The sequence below is a fragment of the Hyposmocoma kahamanoa genome, unplaced genomic scaffold, assembly GCF_003589595.1.
Source record: "Hyposmocoma kahamanoa isolate Upper Pololo Valley unplaced genomic scaffold, ASM358959v1 99702, whole genome shotgun sequence".
NCBI lineage: Eukaryota > Metazoa > Arthropoda > Insecta > Lepidoptera > Cosmopterigidae > Hyposmocoma > Hyposmocoma kahamanoa.
In genome coordinates, this window is record NW_020656001.1 from 57,849 (window position 1) to 84,120 (window position 26,272).

The following is a 26,272-nucleotide window of genomic DNA, read 5'->3' on the forward strand; positions in this document are numbered from 1 at the left end:
TATTACTTAGCAATTAAGTAGGTATCATTATTCAAGGGATGGGGCCTGGTGATTTGTAATACAGGTGAAATACCTACATCAAGCACCAGTTCTCACAATATGCTACCGTAACGTATCTACTAAGATTTACATTGTTGTATTTTGTGGTGAAAAACAAACATTATTATTATTGAGTCCACACCAGAAACCAATACTTATTATTATTATTAATTACTAGCTATTCGGAGTATTTATTCTGCGCACAAGAAATATTTCGAATAGCCTACTATATTATATAAATTTTCATAGTTTTATTGGTTCTCCATACAATCCTTCGTGCCCTATTTCACTCCCTTTATTTTTGTAACAAAGAGTAGCCTATGTCCTTCTCCTAGGTTCCATCTATGTCTGTACCAAAATTGCGAAAAAATTACGACGAAGCTTACGATTTTAGACTACATCGTGACTTGAACATAGAGGCAGCTACAAGATAGTACAATACTACAAAAACTACACCTTTTGAGTTAATGTAGTTAAGTTATAGTGAATAAAATAAATATTAGTGCCAGTGTTAATTAGACTATGAACACGTGAACAAAGTGTCTTTCCATCAACTAGTACTAAAAGATATTTTGTCGATGAATAACTTCTTTATATGTTAGGAAAATATCTTAAATAAAATTGCTAATAAACGACTAAAACAATAGCGATAGAAAGACTAAAAAAGTCTTGTACAAAAAAAAACTACATTGTTATTAGTTAATTTTGGTGTAATTAATAAATTTAATGATATTTTGTCGTAATAATTTGTTTCATTTAGTGCACATTTATTGTACGAAATCGGAACTTTTATATAAAATCGCTATCTGGCAGCAAACCTTTAAAATCTCTATTTTATTCCTTTTATATTCTTTCCTTTGAAGATTTCTCGAGCGACGCCATTCACAATGCCTTATTGATTTTGTCTAAACAACAGAAGGCGCAGAAGCCAGGCGCTTATTAAAGCTACGATATTAAATACAGGGTATTATTTTATACTTTTGTTTGCTTTGTGATTTTTCCAATGAAAAAAGAACCCTGTCGGAAAAGATGAAAGAAATCAACAAAGCGACTTGTAATCTTAAAAACGGAATCAGTTTGACGAATGATACTAATAACGTTGCAATTGTTTTTACTTTTCTGAACATATGTGAATATGAGATCTTATTATCTGAAAATTGCTATGAGGGTGGAATCTCTTAGATAATAAATAGTTTTTGTTTACTGTTTTTCTCTATTCATTATTTTTATTTTATTTTTAATGTTAAGTTTTTGACGCTTATACGCCTGTAATGCTATAACGTACTGTATAAAAAATTATATGACAAAACAGTGCAAGTATCTCTTACACGTACGTTTTCATGGTGTATATAAATAAATAAATAAATAAAAATATCTGTTTACGTAAGTTTTGCGTCTCGATGGCTATGCGCACGCGGTTTGAAAATATCGCGATGAGAGCTAATTTGCCTTTGTAACCGTCACGTTTCGAGTGGTCCTCCTTTGCTAAAACAGTTTTCAAAAAGTTTTTTTACGTGGGAAAGATCGTAGATACGTGTAGTGTGGTGCCTAATTTAAATGTGCTGAGCGGCTGGTGTTATGTAACTTTACTGTATTAGTTTTATATATTTTCTGTGATAACAAATAATAACTAAGAGGCATAATAAATAACGACATTATAATACACTAATCAAAAGTGTCAGTGTAGGAATAAAACACGTTTTTGCCAATTACTGAAAATCATATTTGAAAATTAATCTTCTTAACACCGCTGTTTTTTTGTCTATTTCATATTTTAATAAATTTATATATAAAATTTAATTTTAATAGTGTAATCAAATAATTCAAAAAATACTTCGATCCCTAGACCCTTTTAATGTAAACTGCCTCCGTGGCCGAACGGTTACCATGCCGGACTGCCACGCAGAGGTCCCAGGTTCGATTCCCGGGCCGAGGGAAATAGTTGTATGGATTACAATTATTTCTCTCGTGAGTTTGGGTGTAATTTGTGGTTGTCTATATGTGTGTCCATGGCACCCGCGACACAGGGTTTCCCTAGTGCGGGGCTATGTTGAGTGTGTGCGTTATTTATTATATATATATTATTATTAATGTGTGTATAATAGAGCCAGCTTTTTGACCACCTTGTCTCGGGGACCCAAATTTATTCATACAATTTATTTCATCCTAGTTTTAGTTTCTAGTATTTAAGCTTTTATTGTATTCTTATATCTTATCTGTCTAAATTAAAACTATAATTAAATTTATGACTATATGAGTTTATTATAGTATACACGTAATAAATAACTATTGACACGGGGATCATTTTATTTTCACCACATGTTTTTTTAATTTCCCATAATCGTAAAATGAATACTTTTATATTCAAGTTTATTATTAATTGACAATATTAAATTTATTTAAAAAAACTTATTAAGTAAAAATTCAATTGTTGTCAATTAGAATGTATATAAATCTTTTTTTTTAAATAAACAGCTTGTACGTTCATTAATTATACCCTGTATATGTGCGGTGCTAATTCCACACAATAGTAAATTAAAATAAGCCTGTTGAGGACTTTAGTATAGTTCTTTGACATAAGGTTTTTTTCGCAGTTATTTCGTATAACGTAGTCCACCATCTGGTATGTAAAAGCCAGGTTAAAACCAGGCTATTCCTATATTATCATTTACAAATAAAAATTGCCTAACTTCCAGTTTTACGCACATTCAAATTCCACTCTAATTGGCACTGAAACTCCAAATTGAAGTTTACTGGACGCTCACTTGCTCAGGTCATTTGATTGACTCTCAAATTTAACGATTCATCACAAAGGGCGTTAGATTGAATCGGTTTGAATGTACCACATTCAACTTGCAGTATTTTATTCTAACACAAATACGGCAACGTTCCTGTTAACCGTGTTGTGACAGGCCTGCAATGGGTGTACTCATGTAAGTCAATAGGCTCTGTGTCGCCGGTCCATTCAACTACTCCATTATTAATAGGGACGAGGAGTCACAACCTGAATTCACTTCAATGACTGCCTCGCATTTCGACGCTATAAAGAATAATCCAGACTAACCCTACAAGCCGACCCAACGCTCCAAACCACGAGCCTCCCATTCTATCTTATATCAACCAACCGAGAGAGAAAGGGACGACTTTATTTTTGACTGCAAGTCGCCTATTCATTAGTTATTATACGCGGGATGAATTGACATCTGGGACGGGGAAGGCACCCGTTCTTTCCCTTCTGAGGTTTCTATAAATTCAAGGGATCTAGTCCATTTAAATATGGGATATTGTTGCGGTCCCTTACATATTTAATGTTGATAAAAATGCTGCAGTCTGAAATGTCTTTGCAATTCCTTCTTGCCAGAAAAAACGAAGCAGTGCGAAAGGAATTAAATTTATAAGGAAAGAAAATATTATAAAAGCTCTTTTCATGTCGATGGCTATCATAATTATGAGAGGCAGTATCTTAATTACTCGAAGATTATGAAATTCGCTTGGAAAATTGTCAATTCGCTTATGCTACAACGCAATTTTGGGTATTAAATTAATGTATGATATTTTTGCCAATTAAAAAAATAATATTACAAAATATCTTCAACATAAATACGAACAGTTGTGGAAGCTATAACTGTTCATAATGCTACAAAAACGGAATAACTTCTTGCAGATAAACGATGGTTCTTAATGGTGCGATTATAATAAGGCCGTAATATTTTAACTCACCTAATGCGGAGCTGGCCATCCTCATTGTCTGGACTTGCATATCTTCTGGAGATCCTGGGGCTGCCTTCCTTTTCCTCGGTCGGCCTTTGGAACCAGGCGCCCCAGTGTAGTACTGCGATGGTGAATCTCCTTCACTATGAAGATCTTGACAACTGAGAAACATGTCATCATCATCAACCTATTTATACGTCTTACTGCTAGGCGTGGTTCTCTTCTCATTCAAGAGTTTATCAATGCGGGACTTCACACGTTTAACCCACGAAACATGTAATATCGACTGTGAACTGGCAATCGGTACTATCTCAATTTTGACAATTTTACAGGAAGAAAAACATTGTTTTCGTCATTCACGGTCGATATGTATAAAACCGTAATAATTTAGATATTTCGACTTCTTAGGTTTTCGCGATACACAGAAACTGAAACTATTTTCCGGAATTTAAACTGCATATATTTGTTTTTTCAAACAAATCGTTTCGGGTCTTTTACAAGTCCCAGTCAACCGTGACCGTGGGACCCGTAAATGGTCCGAAACGTTTAGTTCGAAAAAAACAAATACAAGCCATTTAAATCCAGAAAAATTTGTTTCATGTCATACATTTAGATATTATTATTAACCGAAACAGTCCTAGGGTAGCCGTCGATTGATATGAGGAAGCCATCATTCGTCAGTAAACAACAGTCATTATTATCAATCAATATTAAAAATTCTAAATTTTTCAACTCACCGGTAGATGCTACTCATGTCGTCTTCACAAAATTCATCCATACATGCGCTGTCGTAGTGCGGCCGACAATACACCATACCGCCTCTCATCCCGAACACATCTCCTTTCGATAGTAGTGTGCCACAGGCTACGCAAGTGAAGCAAGTCAGGTGGTACACAAGTTCCCGAGCTCGCATGACGAGCTCATTTGCCGTGATGCCATTTCCGCAGCGAGCGCACCGTTTCACGCAGAATAATCTGCAACAATTGACAACTATTATGACGAACTACAAAAACAGTATTGAAGTCTGCTATATATTCTGCATTCAGTTTGTTTACACCGATACGATGAAACCAAATATTGTCGTAAATATAGTCGTAATTCAAATAGCGAATGGTAAAAACACGATTTGATATAGGATATGAAACTATTTTTCCGGATTTAAATATTATTAATTGTTTTGTATAAAAAAAATCCCATCATTCGCGAGATTCATTCAGCATTTTATTTTTGTTTTCAATTAGTTTTTTTCAATTCCATCATCAGTAATATTCGGTTTCAATTTTTTTTCCGAAATAACGTTTCTTGGAATTTTAGAACTAAGTGATGAATTAGGTTTAGCGACAAATAGACGTAATTCCGCGAACTTTTGAGGTCGGTTTTTTAAAAAAAAAGTAATAATTACATTTCATAAACGTGTTCTTAGATTTTCGCGATTGTTACACATAGGAAATGAAACAACTTTTTCGGATTTTTTTTTTCAAACAAACCATGTCACTTGGTCATGGTTAACATGGTTATTTGAAAAAACAAATATACGCGATTTAAATCCGGAAAAATAGTTTCATTTCGTATACATTACGTAAAGTTAAAATATTTTTTATTTATCTTTATCCCTTTCAGGAGCTCAATTCTTACCGTGCTGCTCAAGTTCATACCGTTGTCAACATAGTATATAAAAGTCGTTGTGTGTGGCACATGTGAACCTGTATTTGTAACTCCGTGCTGGGGTGAGAGAATTTTATATTTTCGTTTAGTTAATAATTTTAAGTTACAATAAAGTTTCACTGACTGTACCCTACTTTGACAGCTCCATTTCCCTGTATTTAAAAACAGAGACATTTAGAAAATCAATCATTTTGGGAAAAGGAGGTCATTCTGACCAAACCAGCCGGAAGGGTATTTTTTCGGTACCTAATTTTTTTAAAACCAACTGACAGGACGAACAAGTGAAAATAATGCGAAAATAAATGATTTGGACCTAGTCTGTGACACAGGAACAAGAAAACTTGTCACTTTTTAGTACCAGTATACCTAGGCGACTTTCTCGGTTATCGCAAGTTCGGGTGAGACCGCAGCGGTTTACTGTAACAAGACGTGTCTCTCGACTTCACTAACGTATTTTGACACAAACGTCAAATGGGCAAGCTTTCATGATACGGTATGGCCAAAGGCGAGTGGCAGCATCAGAGCTCCTTCTGAAAGAGTTCGTCCAGGGAAGTACTGACACCTTACCTAGTTCTTACTGCGTTCCGGTTACGAAGGGTGCTAGTAAAATTACAGACACATTTGACTTGTCAAACATTATCTAAGGACGACAGGCGCAGCGGCAGTGTCCCTGAGATCTTTGCGATTTAAGGCGTACACCATGCCACCAGCACGCCTAGGCTACTTCGTACGACGGTGGCAAGGTGCTGTCTGCACACACGCAAATGTGTGTGTGGCAGGGTTATCCATCACTTCCTTGAACTATTATTTTTTGGTTTAACGTGCACACTGACTTTGTAAGAGTACATGAATGTATTGTAAGTATATGTCAATAATATGATCAATAATCTCAGTACAGAGGACTAAAAAACCGACCTCAACAGTACGTGGAATTACGTCTATTTGCTAACTTTTATTGAAATATCCCCTAGTTCGCCACTATGCAGGACTTGACACTGGAGATAATAAAAATCGGTTCTCACTACTCAAAGTATATTGAGAGAAAAACGCCTTGGATTGAAGAAATAGCAAAATGAATCATTAAAGTGATTGCTCCTAAATTAAAGTTAGGCGCTATTTATAAAAATGAATCTTCATGCGTGAACAGCCACCCTTCGTGGTGGATGATTTTTTTCAAATTGAAATGGGACCTTTCCAACAAAAAAAGAATCATGAAAATAGGTTTACAAATACCGGAGTTATCGCGTAACATTCATACAAAAAAAAGAACATACAGTCTAATTGAGAACCTCCTCCTTTTTTGAAGTCGGTTAAAAATAGCAAGCAGACGAATGTATTTTTTTTTATAAAACTGTCCATATATTTTATTAATTAAGATAATATACAGGTAAGGTAAAAAAGACAATAAGAGCTTAACTACTAGAAAGTAAAATTAGGATTTTTAAATTATATGAATAAAATTGGGTCCCCGCGGCATGGTGCCCAAGATGCTGGCAGCATTCCCCCTTTGTATTGCTATGCTAATGCGTTGGGCAAGGTATCTGCCGGCCCTTAGGTTTCCCAGACAGTCTATTAATTTTTTCTATAAAATTTTGTACAAATGAAGGGTACTGGGACCCCACGGACCAAGGGTTTCGACTACAAAGTCTGTAAATAGGTAGTCGGAGCCGAGACTCTGGTACTTATTACTTTTTATTCTTTCCGCCAGCTCAGCTGCGGAGCCAGCCCTCTTGCTGGTGTGCTGGAGATGGGATGAGGCAAGTGTGTCGCCACATGTGGCGTCCCACACCAGTGCCCAGCCCATACTCCAAGGGATGAGAGTCATTCCGTCTCGGTGTTTGCTATCTGTTCGCGACATGCCGCTTGGTTCAAGTATAGCGGGCACGTTAACAGTGGCTAAGGCCCGGCGAATGATGTCGTTGAGGGCTGCTGTTGATAATAACTCTTATGCCCTAGCACTACTATACCTACACTAAAATATTGTCTTTTACTAAAATAAAAATGTCTAAATAAATAAAATTCAACTGAAGAATTAACAAGAAAACGATAACGAGCGCGACAGGAATTTCTGTTGTTATTACGCTATGTCGTCGTTAGGAAAGAATCTAAGAGGAATTCTTTTATTATAAATCTGTTTTATAGAAAAATAAACAGGATGGTTATTTATATAGGCGATGATGTTGTCGAAAACAAACTTTTATCAAATTTCGTTTAAAAGAAAATATTTTTAAATTAGAAGGAAAAATATACGATTAAGTACTTACCGTAAAAAATGTACCGTGAATAACGAGCGAATCGGAAATTTTATATCGAAAAATATAAAAGTTTTAGGATCATTTATTAGAAGAAAGTTGTTTGTGTGCGGACTCTTTTTAGTTTTATAAAATCATTGACATGTATCATTGGTAACTTCTATCTGACAAGCAATCCCGGGATGCAGGTTTCTCATCTTACAAACAAGGCTATATTTTGGTCTCATCCAATAAATATATAAAATGATTACTTTTCAGGAGTGAGGTTCAAAGATTCTATAATGCTCTACTAAATACGTCACTCCTGAAAACTTATCATTTTATCGATTTTATGGATGAGACCAAAATATAGCCTTGTTTACATATTATATACATATATATTTTGGTAAGTTATAATTTGAAATATACATATGGTAAATGATCACATGATGCTTTAATAACGGACTTCAGAAAAGAGGAGGTTCTCAATTGGACTGTTGTTGTACGTATGTTATGCGATAACTATTGGTGTAACAAGGCATTTGTGAACGGATATTAATGATTCTGAAAGAGGCTCTTTGAAAGACCTCAGCAGGGGTTCCATTTCAATTTGATGTAATTATTCCACTTCTCAGGGTGGCAAGGTAGGAGATTAATCCGGTGTCGCGCAATTTCCGGTAAGCAATTTCAATAAAACCTGAAAAAAAAACATGTTATTCCACGAACTTTTTAATTCGGTTTTTTAGTACTCTGTACTGAGATTATTATATCATTTTTTTAACCGACTTCAAAAAAAGGAGGAGGTTCTCAATTCGACTGTTTGTTTTTTTTCGTGTGTATGTTACGCGATAACGCCACCATTTGTGAACCGATTTTGATGATTCTTTTTTTTGTTGCAAAGAGGGTTTCTTGAAAGTGGTCCCATTTAAATTTTAAGAAAATATTCGACCTCTAACTGGGTGGTAAACTTGGGGATGAATGACTTTTGAGGTCGGTTTTTTTAGTACTCTGTACTGAGGTTAGGTTATTATGATATCAACATATCGCACTGCTATTACAATAGTGTTGTAACTCAAAATATGTGAAATTTAATTTTATGTCATTACTGAACGTAAAATTTGATTCTTTACACGTCAAAAAAAACCGTCGTTAAAATATTGTAAGAAACAATCAAAAGATATCTCTTAACTCAAAATGAGACACACTTTATGAGCTATTTCTGACTAAATTAATCCTTATTCAACAACATGAAATTATTTTTAAATATATTTGAGAAATTGTTTAAGTGTCTGTAATAAACTATAACATATAAATTTTAATGATCTTTTTGCGGGAAGTGAGTAATTTGTTTTTAGTTAATACACTATTGTATTATTCAAAATCGGAACGGAAGTAATGTGAGAATTGTTGCTTGGCGACAGAAATAATTAAGGTCGAAAAAAGTCAGTCTGGACGAATTCTTTCACAATGAATTCTACTGCTACTAAATTAAGACAACGGCTATTATTTTAATTAGCCTAGTAGTATATGCATGGCCTTTTTAACCACTGTAAGGTAATGTCGGTCTTTGACAAATCAAACATGTTACTAATGTTCGACAAATTCGTAAATATTATAGTCGTCACCAAATAAGAAGCCAAATTTGACAGCTAAAGAGGGCGATATTATGTAACTTTGAATGCGATCAACGAAACAATAAACAAACAATTATTAGCATAATTGAGTTTAAAAAAAATACATAAATTTTATTGAAACATTATATAATATGACAAAACGTATTAGAAGCACTGTTTTCGCATTCCAAAATAAAATGAAATTTTGAGTTACCCCGGAATGTCCTGAAAACAGTTACGTCCTCAAGCTGTTGTTTTTTTAAAATAATAGTGTTGTAAGCAATTAATCACCGAATTTCACCGAGTCACTTCGATTATTCGGAAAAAATATATTTTTTTAAATATTAGAAAAAATTATGAACATTATTTGAGATTGTTTGTTGTTGACATTGACAACTTCCAACTTATTGCCAGCCGAATAATTGAAAATTTAAGAAATCCTTGGTTTCTAGGTAATTTAATCTTTTAATGTAGTTGTTTTATCGATGAACCTACTTAATTACGCCAAATTCATGTAATAAACCATTTATGAATATTATAAAATCAAAATTAAAATAATTGGATACAATTCATCGGAATGTGGGACAATTTTACGAAAATAAGAGGAATTGCTACAGAATTGCAAAGAATTCTGTAAAGGAAATAATTTTAACAGGATTGCACGATTTGGCCTTTTAAATAATGTAAACAGTCAGAAACTCTTACAATTTTGAATCGATTTCTCGTGAAAATCGTATAATGTGATTAACGATATAATTAGTCCACATCCCTATTCGCGTCACGATGACAAGTGTCAAATTTGGCCTCTTATTTGATGACGACTATAGTGTCTTAACAAAAACGAGTAGGCCAAATCGATTACGTACTTTAACGTATCTACCTACATATCAACTGCCTAGAAGTACTAACGCATACGGTATGAGGACCGCAGAGTACATAATGCCTGACATTCTAAATAAAACACCTGTGCAGGTCCATGTAGATATGTTAATGAATGTTAGGAAATGTAAACAAGAATTACAAAAGTATTACTTGGGTCTGTAAAATTGTAACAAAAGCGATGCATTCTCGCTTCGCAAAAAACCTTTAAGTCTTATTGTTCTGTGTATTTTGTATAAATAAATTTAAAAAAAGTTTCTCCGTTTAGCCTCTAAGTTTAGTGTATTAGTGCTATGGCAGAATATTAGCAAAGGCAACGTGCTTACGTGTCCTCTACAACTGAGTCTTACACCTTATATAATTAATTAATTTGCTTCTTTTTGTATTGTACACGTCAAATACTATGTACCTCTTTATTTTTTAAATTTTAATTTACGACTACATTGGCGTCTTCACTTTTCTCTCCAAAGTAACCCTCTGTATAGCAAAAATAATTCTATTGTTCAACGTAACATATCGTAAATATCAATGGGCTCTTCGCTGTAATAATATGTTTGTACCACAAACAATTATAGCATATGTCGAGGGGCAAGTGGGCCGATTGGGGTAAGTTTTCCAAATCATGTCGGATTTGCCCCTTGACACTTGCTTCGTGATTATGGTGGTGTTTGTTTTTATTTTCAAACGGAGTGGGCTTGGTACGTCATTATTCCTGCCTTTTCTAATTTACACCTGCTTGAACAAAGAAATCATAGTCGCATTCTTTATGAACGTACGTGTGGACATGTTTCTGCTAGAATAGAGTTCTAAAGATGTGCTACGTTGTATGGCCATCGGCTACAGAGTGAAATTCCCTGCTTGCAAACTTATACCCGGAACGGTATAACCTAGCGCGATAGCAAGTGTACACAACGTGTCACATTGACAGCGATTCATATTTGATTTAGTTTTGTTTTTTTCCTTTCATGGGAAAAGTAAATAGAGATTATTTAGGTGTGACTCCGTCGTCGAACTCATCGTCACTTTTAATCAAGGTGAGAAGGAAGTCTAATGCCCACTTATTGTTTTATAAAAGAAGAGTACTCGTGACAGACACCTCTAGACGACGCACTTTGGATTTAAAAAAATATGCTATGCAATTATTTACTAGATCTCAAACAAGGCAATTCCCAATCAAGGTCACCCAGAACACCCAGAAAACACCCAGAACCGATTCAGACAATTTTGATTCCTAAATTGGTGCTGGGACCCCGATGTCGTCAATTCGACATGCGACAACGTATAAACCCTATAGGCAGTGGCGGCTTTACCCTAAGACCCAGTAGGTCCGGGCGTAGGGCGGCCTATCCGGCCAAAAAATTCACTGATAACACGAAATAACTCAACCGCAGTGCACCGCCTCGTTTAACAATAATCTTCCTAAATCACTTTCGTACATTTTAGGAATAAAATATATATGTAGATATAAAGATCGAACACTCAGAAAAAATTCCTTCGATCCGGTCTTCTTGCATACCATATTTCTGAGTGTTTTTTCTGAGCGTTCGATCTTTGTATTAATAATTATAACAAACTAATTACTATTAACTAAGTAATTTCACAAAAGATAATTGAATATCAATTCAATAAAAATTTAATTAAAAATATAGATATGTTACATATCTATAAAGTCATGTATAATCACTACATCACTACGTCCGTCTGTCTGTCGGATCACGATAAACTCAAAAATCGTTAAACGAATGCTGGTACTGACTACATGGTCTGGGGCCTAGGGCAGCTAATACTGCCTATAGGTACGTCAATTTATGAAGAATTTTAATTTTAACGACAACACACGTGTTGTCGCCCATATAAATACACGGAATTAGACTCGCCGCGGTCCCGACTCGACCCGCGCTCGACACGCACCCGCTCTGTGTGTGTTCGTTAGTTGGCAAGAACGAGCAAGCTGCGGGTGGCTGCTGCTTGCTGACTGCCGTTGCATGCACGCAAAAAAGAATCTTAATGTGATACGGCGTCAACTTTGCTACAGTACGTCAGATTGTTTTAAATTACAACACACACCTACGTAAGTACTATGTATCAATATGGAACAAATTTTTCAACCCTACTACACAATAGGAACCAAATTAGACAAAAAAAAAAGAAAGATACTCCAAAATGTCTATTTGTAAGTAAAGGGAAACAAGACAGGTACAAACAGGCTCGGACAGGTGTGGGAAGCGCGCATATGCGACGGCCCTTAATTGCGACTTGACATAACATGTGGCGGCTGACGTTGACAATGTTTGTTGGCAATTATGGAGTTTGACTTATCGGACTTCTATGTGGTTTTGGAAATACTTTTTTGAAGTATATAATAGGGATGCATATTACAACTCAATTTTTATGAAGTGAATACGATCCAGCAATTTCTGGAATCGATTCATTTCAATGCGATTTTTAAGTGAATCGATTCAACATTAAGGCGAATCACATCGTCTAAATCGTATTCATAATTTAAACGTCTTATTAATGTGTTATGGTCAGTGGGAAATAGGTATTGATAATTTTTTTTATAATATCAAGTGACGGGACCAATATGCAAAATATGCCAGTGTGTCGTAGAAACATAGGATAATACCACGAACTTGCTAATCACATGAACAGACACCATTCTTTGATTTCGTCAAGTACAGAAACGGAAAGTCATTACTTTCCAGGGCCAGATTTCAAACCAGATGTTGCATAATTGTAACTTATTATATCACCTTATGTTTAAATTTTCTTAACGCAATTAAAATATTGCTTTGTTTTAAAAATTAACAATAGACAACAGTTTGCTGAACACTAGCGATGCCCGATTTTTCCTATGAATCGATATGCCTCTGAATCGTTTGCTTTTGAATCGATCTCATAAAAATCGTTTCAAAATTTGTATTTCTTATAAATAAAACACCATTGCCGTAATAATATGTAAAAATATTTTTATTATTCAGAGATGCCAATTTTCATCTAAACTTTTCTTAAAAATAATATCACGTTCACAGCATTGTCCTCGCCTGAGAGGAAACCCGTGCATTGGGCCGTATAAAGTGGGTTTATTGGGATGGTATTGGTTGAATAAACCACTAAACCTCATATCTACGAGTATTTAGAATTGCAACTTTTCAAAAATTCTTTTCATTATTTTCATCTAGTTTTAACTTTACGGTTACTATACATAATCTCTAGATTGTAGGTGATGATATAATTATTAAGTTTTGTATTAAAATAAACAACCTCAAAAGTTTTATTGAAATCGGTTTCCGTAAAGTGAACGAAACCGGATTCATCCCCTAGTTTGTCACCCTTAGAGATGGAATATTTTCATCAAATTTAAATGGGACCTATACCGAGGTACCTTAATTCCAACAAAAAAAAAAGAATCATCAGAATACGGAGTTACACAAAAAAAAGCAGTCTAATCAAAAAACTTTTCCTTTATCATCCACTTCTAAGAGTGGCTTTTCACGCATGAAGATTCATTTTTATAAATAGCGCCTAAATTTTATTCTAAGTACGAAATATTTTAATAGTTGAGTTTGTGCTATTCTCTTATTCAAGGCGTATTTCTCTCTCAATATATTTTGAGCAGTGAGAACCGATTTTTATCATCTCCTGTGTCAAGTCCCGTGTAGCGGCGAACTAGGGGATGAATCCGGGTTTGCGCACTTTCCGGTAACCGATTTCAAAAAATCTTGGCAAATAGATGTAACTCCACGTATTTTTGAGGTCGGTTTTTAGTACTCTGTACTGATATTATTTGACGTAAATTTTAAAATTAACAAAGTTTATTTTAGTTTATATAAACAACACACACGTCCGATACTCACTCGATATTAAAGTCGACTGAAAACCAGCGTCACAGGCAAATCTCGGCTGTGGCATTTGTTTGTTTTGTGTTGACTATTAAGAATTTGATATGTTTGATTAGTTGTACTTTTTTTTATTTTGCTTTGTATTTTTTATTCATTCCTTCTGTGTATTTTTATGTTGTGGAGTTGCAGTAAATGGTTTATGTTGTAGTCTATTCTAAATCAATACAGTGACGAAAGGTGTAGAATGTTAAAATAAGCGCACAAAATCATAAATTCACATTCGAATAAAAAACCTTCGCACCAGCCAAAAAAATATCGCCGAGCAAGCGCATTCGATTTTGAGCTGAAGTTTAATTGCACCAGTCGTTATTTAATGGTCGTTTATTTCATTATATAACCGTTCAATCAAAACACACTGCAGTGATGAAATCAAGCATTGAATCGCACCAATTTAGATACACGGACATGTTTCGCGGTTGCTTTGTACACCATCTACCAACGTTTAAAAACATTTCCACTATTTTTTACATTTGTATCATACTACAATTTCAGAGATACCACATTGATATCTCTGAAATTGTCATATTTACAACCTAATTTACTTACCTGTAGTAGTCGTCTTTACAGTAAATATTCCCATCGCGCGAGAAGCAGGAGAACTCCGTGTCCAACGGCATACGACACTCGCAGCATCGCAAGCAGGTGCCGTGCCACTGTCGGTCCAGAGCCAGGAGATAAAACCTGACTCAAAGTTTGTAATCAGTTTTCATGTCAACCTCATGTGAACCGATCGGAACGATAGTACGAAAATACATATGTCTCAAGTGACTTATTATAAGTGACTTATAGTATATATATATATATATATATATATATAACTATGCACAACATTGAAGATAGTAACGTAGATACAAATTTGAAAAAAATCGAAGCATCAGAATCATCAGAACATTCTGAAACTTTATATAAATACATAATATTATTTCGTGACAATTGCAACTATTTTTACGTAAGAATCTTTCCCGATACCGACGATATGGCCAATAATAACGTTTTCGTTTAGTAAATGTCTAATTATTCACTCTAGTCTTGAGGCCCTAAATTGTAGCTTTCGGAAACACAGATGCCGGCAGTCTATAACTATACCATACGGATCAGGAAGGATGAAACAAATGGCTTTGCACGAAAATGTAGTATAGTCAATGACATAAGCATGTAGTATTCTGGATTGCTAAATCGACCGAAGATGGAATATTGATGTCAAATGATCTGAAATGGCAAAAGTACGCTAACTTAGTGCCCAATAGTAATTCAGCGGACGTCACCATCGCGTTTCCAAGAATTGGTTCGTCTGTCTTAGAAAGTTGCCAAAAATGGAAAGATGACTGAATTTTCTACGAAATGATCCTGAGTCATTCTACTTTTACGACCCAGCAGTCGAAGTACCCAATACATCTGTGATACATTTGTGGCATGGCCTTAGTTAGTGTAAAAGAGAAGGCTTGGTCCACACAAATTTATTAGAAGAGGAAAAGGAATGCTGTAAAACAATAATGCAATGACATAAAAAAGTTATAATAATATTACAAAGTATCTTTATATGCGTATAAATATATCTAATACTCTAAAACCAGTTTAAGTGGAGTTGGAGTTTTACATGATGAAAAATAAACACGTCTTCTCGCTTCAAGAATTTTGATGAGAGTGATGAATAATGAAGGAAGGAAAAGGAATTGGGAATGATTCAAAATTTTGAGTTCAAAAACGCTGCAAAATTTTAAAAGTAAGTGGCCAGGAACCAGTAACGAGGTTGATAAAAAGGTGGGACGACGATGAAGGAGGTCGTAACGTCACACATTTATTCATTAAGAATAACCTGAATCAGCCGACCGGGTCCAATCTCATTAGGATGCACCACAGGTCTAAGTTTCCAACAGGATTCAACCGTCTGGAGCGAATTGCGGAAATTTTGGCCGGGCAGTTAAAATAACAAAACTGCAGTGGAGAAGCAAAGTCGACCTCACCTGTCATGGATTCTGCCCCCGCACCCCGCACATTCGTCGGGCGCGGGCGACCCCTCCGAGCTATCCCGCTCCTTCAACATGCTTCCCGACTCTCAAATAACAAGGTTGTTTTCTCCCTGCACCTGCGACTCTACGCTGGGGCCTGCCATCACTGTTTTTGCGCGAGAATGCTCCGGCGAACCTACTGGAAACATTTAAAAATTAATAATGTTCAAAAATTAAGTTCAGTTTGGGATCCAGTATATCCTCTAATGAAAAATCCCAAACAGACATAAGACTGCCGTACTAATCAATATGTTTTAGGTTATTCTAATTTCTATTATTAATTAATAATAAATTGAACTTAATAAAAATTCATTCAATAAAATAATTTGTAAAACTTAATGTAGCGTAAATTGGAATGTTTCTTTGTAAAATTAAAAATGAGGTATTTAATTAATAACTATTGTAACTATAGTGAAAAATTAGGGTGGCTTGCATCAATATTAGACATAACTGGTTGAAGACTGTACCACCTCAGTCAACAGTGACCATAGGACCTGTAAAAGGCCCGAAACGTCGGTTTGTTTGAAAAAACAAATATACGCGATTTAAATCCGGAAAAATAGTTTCATTTCCTATGTGTAACAATCGCGAAAACCTAAGAACTCGATAACCTTAGAAAAAATTTTGAAATTATTTCATAACCATAATACAGGTTATTAACATTTACATTATTACGTCTATTATTTATTTAAATGTGAACAGTGGTGTAGTAAAATAAGCTGCACGTAAGTTTTAGACGAACCGAGGCAAAATCGGAATTTAAACAGGTGCTATTTCAGAATTTAACGCAATTTGATGTCGGTACACCACATTTTAAGCCTCGCGAAACAAACGCTAGCGCCAAAAGAGCACTTGAATAAAGCTGCTTGTAATTAAAACAAACCATAAATAGACATTTTCTGGAAGAGAGAATTACGTAAATAACTGTAGTTGCCTACTACAAATCCAACCAATTTACAGCTGATAATTATCCACATGAAAAGAAAACTATTTGGTCTTATGAATAATGACAAAATCTTTACTTTTAATAGTATTCTTAAAGTACAGATAAATGAAACAACAGATCAAAACTGTAAGGATATCATCGCACTCATCGATCGCATCATGCTGGCCATAACAAGGTTTTTGAAGCGAAACCTAGCAAAACCTTTTCTGTTTTACGCATGGATTTACAAGATTTTTCTCACCGGTCTAATACGATTCTGCGTTGTCAAGTGATTGTTGTTTATGATTAATGAGTGGTGATTATCTAAGAGAAACTCGTTATAATGTGAATATATAACCGCTCACGCGATACATGCAGCCGTAGACGCATACCACACCTAGAGGTGCCGGTGATGATTTTATACCGATTTATCGGATATCGAAGTTATAACAGGTAAAAGAACTAATATTAATTGCTATTTCGGTAACTACTCTAGCAAACCATATAGTTTTTAACGCCCGGGTCTGTCATTTAAAACAAATAAACAACTTCAAAAATATGTCACGACAATCGTGAGTGTTATTGTTTGGGCTGGTGATTTCGGTGTTTATTTATTGAAAACATACCGTAAGTAGTGTTTTTTAAGTTTACCCTGAATATAAATGTTTATAAACTATACTCTAAGGAGTAATTTCATGGTAAACGTTAGAACCACTCAAACGGAATATTATCATATTTATCTAAGTACACCAAAAATTTCATTAGTGTTTTTTTTTAGTGCAGGATTTGCGTTGTACTACAGAATTTTATTTGTGATGTTTTTGTTGGTAGTACGGAGGGTATTTATTTAGCAATGCAGAATAATAAATTTTATTTATAAAAACTTGTATTTAAACTGAATGCTTTTCTAATTTGCGAAACCAAATAGCAGCCATTTTGCGGTAGGAGGAGCGCGTCGCGTGAGCGGTTAGATGGTGAAATTACAGAACTTATATCTCAGAATGACGGGCGCAGTGGCAATGCCCCTCAGATCTTTGCGAATTAAAGCTCTGTCAATGTAACTGTTATGGACAGGCATAGATTACCATCAGGCGCACGACTTGTTCGTCCCGTCACTTGATATTATAAAAAAAAATATAAGTGCTGTGTGCATATGTCTAGAACTGATATACATATTGTGTGCTTTTAAATGTATTTTACAGGTGAAATAGAAATATTTGTTCCAAAGAGAAACATGTAAAAAGAAAAAATAAAAAACAATTAGATGGTACGTATACATATATCACTTATACAAGAAACAAATAACAATGATAAAGTATGCGTGCTGTGCTGTTACGGAATCCGTCAACCACTCAGCTTGGTGTTGTCCCACTGCAAGTGCTACGACTGATTTTCGGTGGATCCGGTAATAGAGAACACATGACACGGAACTTGGTATACACGGTAATGCAATTTAATGTAATTGTAGTTAAAAGTGTAATGTAAATAATAGAGTAATCGTTAATAAAAGTGCAATTGTGGATAATTGGGTAATTGTAAATAGTGCAATTGTAAATAATATAATAATTGTAAATAATAACATGGTAACGTGAATATCACACTTATTTTTAATTTAACTGTATTTGATTTGTTTTCTTTTCTGGGGCACAATAAATAATTTTTTTATTGTATTGTATTGATGTTTTACTACCGTGATCAATGATATTAGAACAAAGGCAAAATCATATTTAAAAAAATTCGTTAGCGTCTTCAAATGTCTTAATTACAAGTTTGAATAAAATAAATTTATTAGGTTTTTCGACTTATAATAACGGTCTATTTAATTCTGGAAATAAAACCATATTTAAAAGAAACTCTAATGACTAACGCGACATCTAGCCGCCAAAAAAGAAATTTCAGTACACTGAAATTTCTTTTCCTTTTCCTAACTAAAGCTATGTATGGGTCCACATTTACTTCACGTACAAAAAATAAAGTCGATAATTTCTTCTCCAAAAAGCCACGCGAGAAAATGGTAAAACTGACAACAAAGCTAATAAAATCAGGGATAGATGGCACGTATCACAAAAAAATAATTTGTGTCCGAGTTACCAGTGCAATAGTTTATGGTATGTTATTAATTAACTTAGTTTTTTTGTTATAGCTTTACTTCATGCCTTTTCGCCATACCAGTTTACAAAATAATTTCCTCTGACTTTCGTCACGTCACAATCCCACAGCAATTCATTTTCTATTAACTCTGTTTAAGGCTTCTGTAGTTTATTTTGATATAATAATACATCTTATTCAATTATGTAACACATAACCTCCAAAATTTCAAACTGGAATATCTTTAATTACTGACTTTCTCAGTGACAGTAAACCCAAAACAAAATTTGTCAAGAATTTCAACTCTATATTTTCACATATTTTTCGTAAACAGACGCATACAAATTATGTCAACAAAAATTTATATGGGAGTTTGCTATTGTAATTTTTTTGTGAAATTACTCCACTAGTTTGTTAGTTATTAATACAAAGATCAAACACAGAAAAATTCACTCGATTCTGCTGGATTCGACCAACGTCTTTAGCATACCAGGCCGACGCTTTCCCAACAAAGCTACGGAACGAAACAAGCGAATTTTATTATGTGCTTGATGCAGATCTTTGATTTTAGGTTTTTACGACTTTTTGCCGTACCGCCATCTGTGAGAAATCAATGAAAGTATTTCTTCAGTCAGTCAGGTACCTTTACAGCTACCAGCGGCTGACTAGAGCACACACAATAACTTTCGTTAGATCTGCTGGTTCGTGACGTAGCTTAGTTGGGAAAACTACGACCTGGTATGCTGAAGATGCTGGTTCGAATATTGTAGTAAGTTAGATATTCAATTAAAATTAGTAATAAAGTGCCCACATCACCGACACTTTAGCAGCGACGCTAGAGATTGCTGGATATTACACAAATACGCCTTGTGTAATTTTATACCGACTTCAAAAAAAGGATGAGGTTCCTAATTCGACTGTATGTTTTTTTGTTTCTTTTTTCTATGTATATTACACAATAACTCCGTAATATATATAATAAATAATTTGTGAACCGATTTTCATGATTGTTTTTTTTTTGTTGGAAAGAGGGTGCCTCAGTGGTGGTCCCATTGAAATTTGAAGAACATGTTCCACCTCTAAGGGTGGCAAACTAGGGGATGACAGACTTTTGAAATCGGTTTTTTAATACTCTGTACCGAGGTTATTAAAAGTAAAACATGGCGGAGTGACAGAACTGTCTGAAACTATATACACATTTCAAAACAACGTGAGGCCTAATGTTAACTATAAGTCATGCCTGTTTACTTATGTATGCAAGAATCTCCAGACTTATGAGGCTCGGAGACAAAGGCTTAACGTTTTGTTTTGTTTTGCATCGAGTCGTATATTTTTATTTCATAGACTACAGGGGACAGGTACTGCGGTTTGCGTAGAAGATTCTTTTTGCATTAAGATATGAAAAAGTTCAACAAACTGAGTATTTATCATTGATATGCTTGTATGATTATATCATTTATAACAAAATCGTTATAATGTGACTGTTGTGTCCCATAAATATAATCGCACTGTATTAACTCAAAAAGTGTATTTTTCTGAATCGATGAAAAAAAGATAACTCACTCCCCGTGAAAGAATGTGTTAAACAATGTATTAGGGTCCCACCACAATGTTTATTTTAATTCATTTGTAGTGAGAGTACCAACTCGACATCTGTCGACCTTGACGACTCATGAAGGATGAGTTTTGGCCGAAGGGTGTCATGTAGTGTGTAATGTCATATAGGACACCCACGTTGCGTTACACGTCGCAGTTATTTTCTGTACTGATTAAACTTTATTAAAGACATGACACGCATTCACACTTGTCGAATTCGGATCATAATTAAAAATGACGTAAAGTTAGAAGGTTTACAAAAGTTAGTAAACCAACGACAGTGACCACGGCGGCATCTTTTAATTGTTTGTTACAATATTCTAACGACTGCGTGACCATGGGACCTGTAAACAGCCCAAAACGTTGGTTTGTTTGAAGAAAAAAATATACGCGATCTAAATGCGGATAGTTTCATTTCCTATTTATGTATTCTAATTATTAATACAAATATCAAACACTAACAAAAGTTCCTTCAACCCGGCTGAATTCGAACCAGCGAGCGCCTTCAGCATACCGTACTTGTCCCAACTGAGTTACGGAACGGACCCGACCCTACGATTCTTTCTATGTGCCTACTGCAGACCACCTGATGACTACCAGACTGAGTGAAGAAATAGATTTCGTACAGATGGCGTTACGGCAAAAAAAGTTAAAAACCTAAAACAGAGATCTGCAACAAGCACATGGAGAGATTCGTAAGATTTGGTGGTTCGTTCCGTAGCTCAATCGGGGGAGCGTCTGGCACGGATTGCTTACAGGCGCTGGTTCGAATCCAACCGAATTGTCCGATCTTCGAATTGTTCGAATAATGTCACAAAAAATCGTAGTAACGCATCGTGACATCCAATAACCTTAAAAATTTATCTTTTGCATACTTGGATGACAGAAATACCTAGTTACGACTGTTTTAGTTCTTTCAGGACATTTATATCTATGATATTTGAAATAAACATTGTAAGAGTAGTCATAATCCACGACTACTTTTACCAGCGATGCAAACGCGCGTTCGTGAAACGTGTGATTGCATCGCTGCACTTGAGATTTATAGGCGATTGCATCGATGTAAACGCGCGATTGCGTCGATGCAATCATTTTTAAATCCCAAGTGTAGCGATGCAATCGTGCGTATGTATCGATGCAGTCACGCGCTTGCATTGCGTTTGTATCGCTGCTTAAGATAGAAGGTAGACGATTAGCGACTGCATCGCCATTACATCGCGTTTGCATCGCTGCTAAAAATCACCGTGTGACCGCTCTTAATGACAAATAAATACGATAATGTTATTTGATGAAGAGCAACCCCTAGAGTTTCTCACACATTCTTTCCATGAGAATCAACCTCACGAATGGTATAGTTTAATCAATGTTACAATTTTGATGCCAATTTTGATATCAAATTCTGATTTTCGTGGCAATCTAGCTAAATAACAAGTGACGAAGAACTGTCATTATTGTCATTATTTTAGAATATATTTTTTTATTTATTCAAAAAAACCAAAAACCAAAACATTTTAACAGCAACTTGTTTGAATGTACTCAACAGTTAATTGCGCACCACTGAAAATGGCATTACCCCATTACGGTGTTAAAAGGCGACAAGCCAAAACAATGGAGCAAGGCGGGAAGGCCAGGAAGGTGAGAAACGAACAACAATGCTGATCATTCGTTGTAATTGAGATATCGCCGTCGACCTTATTTGTGCGAAGAGTTAAACTGTTTGAGTCAGTTAGGGCTGTGCTAAATTTTTATCATGCTTCTGAATTAACATGTGTAAAGGTGACATTATGCTATAAGTAGGCTTTACTGCGGTCATTCTCGGACTAGTGTTCACTACCTTATTTTCGTGGCAATTTTTATTTTTAAGGATTCGATTTTTTATCGTGCATTATTTGAGTATTGGGTCGTGAAATACTATTTAATAATTACTGGACAACTTATTTGCATATTTAAATTAAATAAGATAGGACTTTATTCATCATACAGACACATGTAATACAGATAATCACACGGTACATGTGCTAATAAACTATGAGCTATAAGTGATGAACAGGACGAAGCCTCAGCATAGTGCTGTTTTGCAGTCCGCCTGTTTTCTCTATCGGACATTGTCGGAACATAATTTTGAATAAAAGGTTTACAACAAAACAAACATCGTTAATCTAACTTAAATCTAACTATTTATTTACTGGTTCTGAGTGATAATAATACACACGTCAAGCAAAAACAAGCAAATGTAATCAGAACGACAAAGGGTATAAATTACTGTTACCAGACAGCTATACTACGGATTACTATTCCACAACAGACCAGCAGCATGACGACTACTGTTGCAAAATAAGCCATTCCTTGCACTTTCGTTTGACAGTATAAAAAGATTAAAAGAAATGATAAAAATTGCCACGGAAATTAGGTAGTGAACACTTGTCCGGGAATGATCGACTTATAATCATAGTGCTTTTTTGACGACCTCTGTGGTCGAGTGGCTTGCATACCGGTTTTCATGGGGTCGCCGTGTCTGAGGTCCTGGGTAGAAAGTAACTTTTCTAAATAGTCTCGGATCTGGGTGATTGTGGTGATGTAGGTCGTTGTTTCTGATTTAAATAAGTACTTTATTTATTTACTTTGGGATGGGAGCAACGTCTGTGATGTCTAATATTTATTTATTTACTGAAATATGCTGGTAAATACCACGTAAACCCTATTTCTAGATTGATAAGTTATTGCGTATTACACACACACACTTGGGATGAGTCGACGCTCAAAAGAAAACTGTACAGCAAAAATGTTCTGAATCTCATAGCGAATATTGTATTCCTATCAATTCTGCGAGCTCAGTAAACAGGTAGAGTTGCGCGTGCGCATAATTTTCGCGGTTCGGCGGTGACGGACGCGACGCTCGTGACTCGCTCCGCCCCGCCCGCGGGCGCAAGGACTATCGCACACATAAGTTGAATAAAAATTTATTCACTTTTACCAAATAAACGAACACCTAAGTAATCACTAAAGTTACAGTTTTCCTCAAACTATTGAAGGAAAACTGGTAATGGTGCTGGTAAAATTACAGACACTTGGAACTTGTTAACTTATAGGAAATGAAATAGTTACAACAGTTATTAATTAAATACTTTATTTTTAATTTTACAACAAAAAAACATTCCAATTTACGCTACATTAACTTTTACAAATTATTTTATTGAAATAAGGTATATTATTTAATTAATAACTATTGTAACTATAATGAAAAAATAGGGTTGTTTGCATCAATACTAGACATAACTGGTTGAAGACTGTACCACCTCAGTCAACCGTGGGACCTGTAAAGGGCCCGAAACGTCGGTTTGTTTGGAAAAAAACAAACATACGCGATTTAAATCCGGAAAAATAGTTTCGTTTCCTATTGTAACAATCGCGAAAACCTAAGAACTTGTTAACTTATATTTCAGGGTAACGGGCGCAGTGGCCGTGACCCTCAGATCTTTCCAATTTAAAATCTAAATGGCACTATAACTGCTTTGGACAGGCATGTTGCTTACGATCAGGCGCACGACTTGTTTGTCAGTCACTTGGTATCTAAAAAAAAGGAATTTTTGGACACAATTTCAGCAAGGAAATTATCGTCAATAAAATTACGTATTACCTCACACACGCAAGTTTTAAGATAGAAGCGAAGACGGGGAACAAAGGGGGAACGCTGCCAGCATCTTGGGCACCTTACCGCGGGGACCCAATTTTATTCATATAATTTAAAAATCCTTGTTTTATTTTCTAGTAGTTAAACTTTTATTGTCTTTTTTACCTTACCTATATATTATCTTAATTAAACACTTTATATTAACAAACATGATGTAAAGAAGCGAAAAAGTACACAAAGAAAACTTTATTATGCTATCTTGCTGCATACACCGTACATTTTTAGCACCCCTCTATTACCTATCTCCTATCAAAGCCTTGAAGTAAAAAACATAATTAATAAATTCAGGCGTCACTTTGCGGAAGTGCATAAAAATAAAAATAGAAGTAAACGAATTTGCTTCTCCTCGAACCCAGTGAAGGTTAAATCGTGCAAAATAGCTGCGCTTGTGTTGCATATTTTTTCATGGCGTTAATTTTTTGCGAACGTCGAGCAATCAACAGCCCCTGAGGACGCCTCGTGGAGAGGCGAAACACGAGTCGGGTATATTTTTTGGTGGTTGCGTTTGTGTTATTAATTTTATACGGAGACAGGATGGAAAAAATTACTTCCATTTCCATTAAATAACTTTCCCAAAAATTTCATCCAAAAGCTTACTCTTGACTGAACCAAATATATAAAACGACGATGTAATGCCATTTGTAATGTGTTTGGAAATGTTACACTTTTATAACCGACTGTTCTGTTACTTGATACTATCAAATCGCGTATGTGTTTTAATATATTACACAGACGAGGAACAGCTGTTTCTTCCGCGAATTTGATAAATGTCTTCTGTGTTTACAAACTTGCCACAGATACAGTACAGCTTTATTTTTATGATACGTAGTGACGGAACGAACAAATCGTGCGCCTGGTGGTAAGCGGCACGCCTGTCGGTAACAGTTGCAGTCCAACTCAGGGCTTAAATCATAAAAACGTAAGAGGCACTGCCACTTCGCCCATCACCTAGAGACATAAGTTAACAAGTCCCATGTGCCTGTAATTTCACCAGCACCCTTACCCGTCAAAACCGGAACGCATTAATTCTCACATTACTGCTTGGTACTGGACGTACTCTTTCACAAGGAGCTTCCACTAGTATTCAAATTTTATGAGAATAAACTCTCATAACAATTATAATATGAGAATCATATCTGTATCTATGTTAGTCTTTAGTCACATTAGTTTTAAGTTAGTAATCTCACTTTTCGCTCTTTTTTTGTGTAAAAATGTTTATTATTTCGCGTTATTTTTAAAAATTTATCGCAATATCTACTTAAAACGTTTAAATCAATGACCATTTGTACATTTGACACCAAGAAACAAATATATGTTATATGGGTCAAATCTTGGTTGCGTCCCCCATTTAGTGGGTTAGGTTAAATAAATTCGAGTAGCAGTATTGTACAGTCCTACCTAAATAAATAAATATATACATATTGTCAATTAAAACATTCATGGACTTACAATTGTTTCACTTTTAGTTACGCGGTGTAACTAAAAGTGAATCATAGAACATGAAATTTAGAATCGGACTATCGTCGGAGATAGCGCAAATCCGCGTATATTGTAAAAAGCGCATATCTGCTAAACTAAAACTAAATCAAATTTTACAGGAGAGGGATTAAACTTTATGATTTTTTTATTTGAAATGGCTACAACTTTCATTTTAGCATAGTAAATTCATGTTGTCTACCGATTGATAGCAATAGATTCCCTTAAATCACGTTAATTTGGTTGCCACGACATTTACGCGGGTTTGTTTTGGCCAGCAAATTACAAAAATGGAAACTCATAATCAAATGCTGGTTACCATTGACTTACAATTATATGGACGTCGCGTCCGCGCTAAATAGTGTCCGAACTTATAGGGCGTTAAAATCGCATACAGAGAGTCATTCACGCTTTAGTCTTCGTTTGTTCGACTGACAGCGAAGCAAG

At 35.2% G+C, this 26,272-nt stretch overlaps 1 protein-coding gene across 2 annotated transcripts in view; it reads right to left on the reverse strand.

Moving 5' to 3' along the window:
• The window catches only part of LOC113239209 (LIM/homeobox protein Lhx2-like), a 75,090-nt gene that overhangs the window by 20,996 nt on the left and 27,822 nt on the right, over positions 1 to 26,272 (reverse strand). For both annotated transcript variants that reach the window (XM_026476102.1, XM_026476103.1), the window contains exons 2-5: positions 16,005 to 16,185; positions 14,587 to 14,721; positions 4,488 to 4,724; positions 3,760 to 3,911 (exon numbers count right to left, since the gene is read on the reverse strand). In XM_026476102.1, the coding sequence (XP_026331887.1) occupies positions 3,760 to 3,911; positions 4,488 to 4,724; positions 14,587 to 14,721; positions 16,005 to 16,084 (604 nt within the window). In that variant the 5' untranslated portion in view covers positions 16,085 to 16,185. The remainder of the gene's footprint in view (positions 1 to 3,759; positions 3,912 to 4,487; positions 4,725 to 14,586; positions 14,722 to 16,004; positions 16,186 to 26,272) is intronic.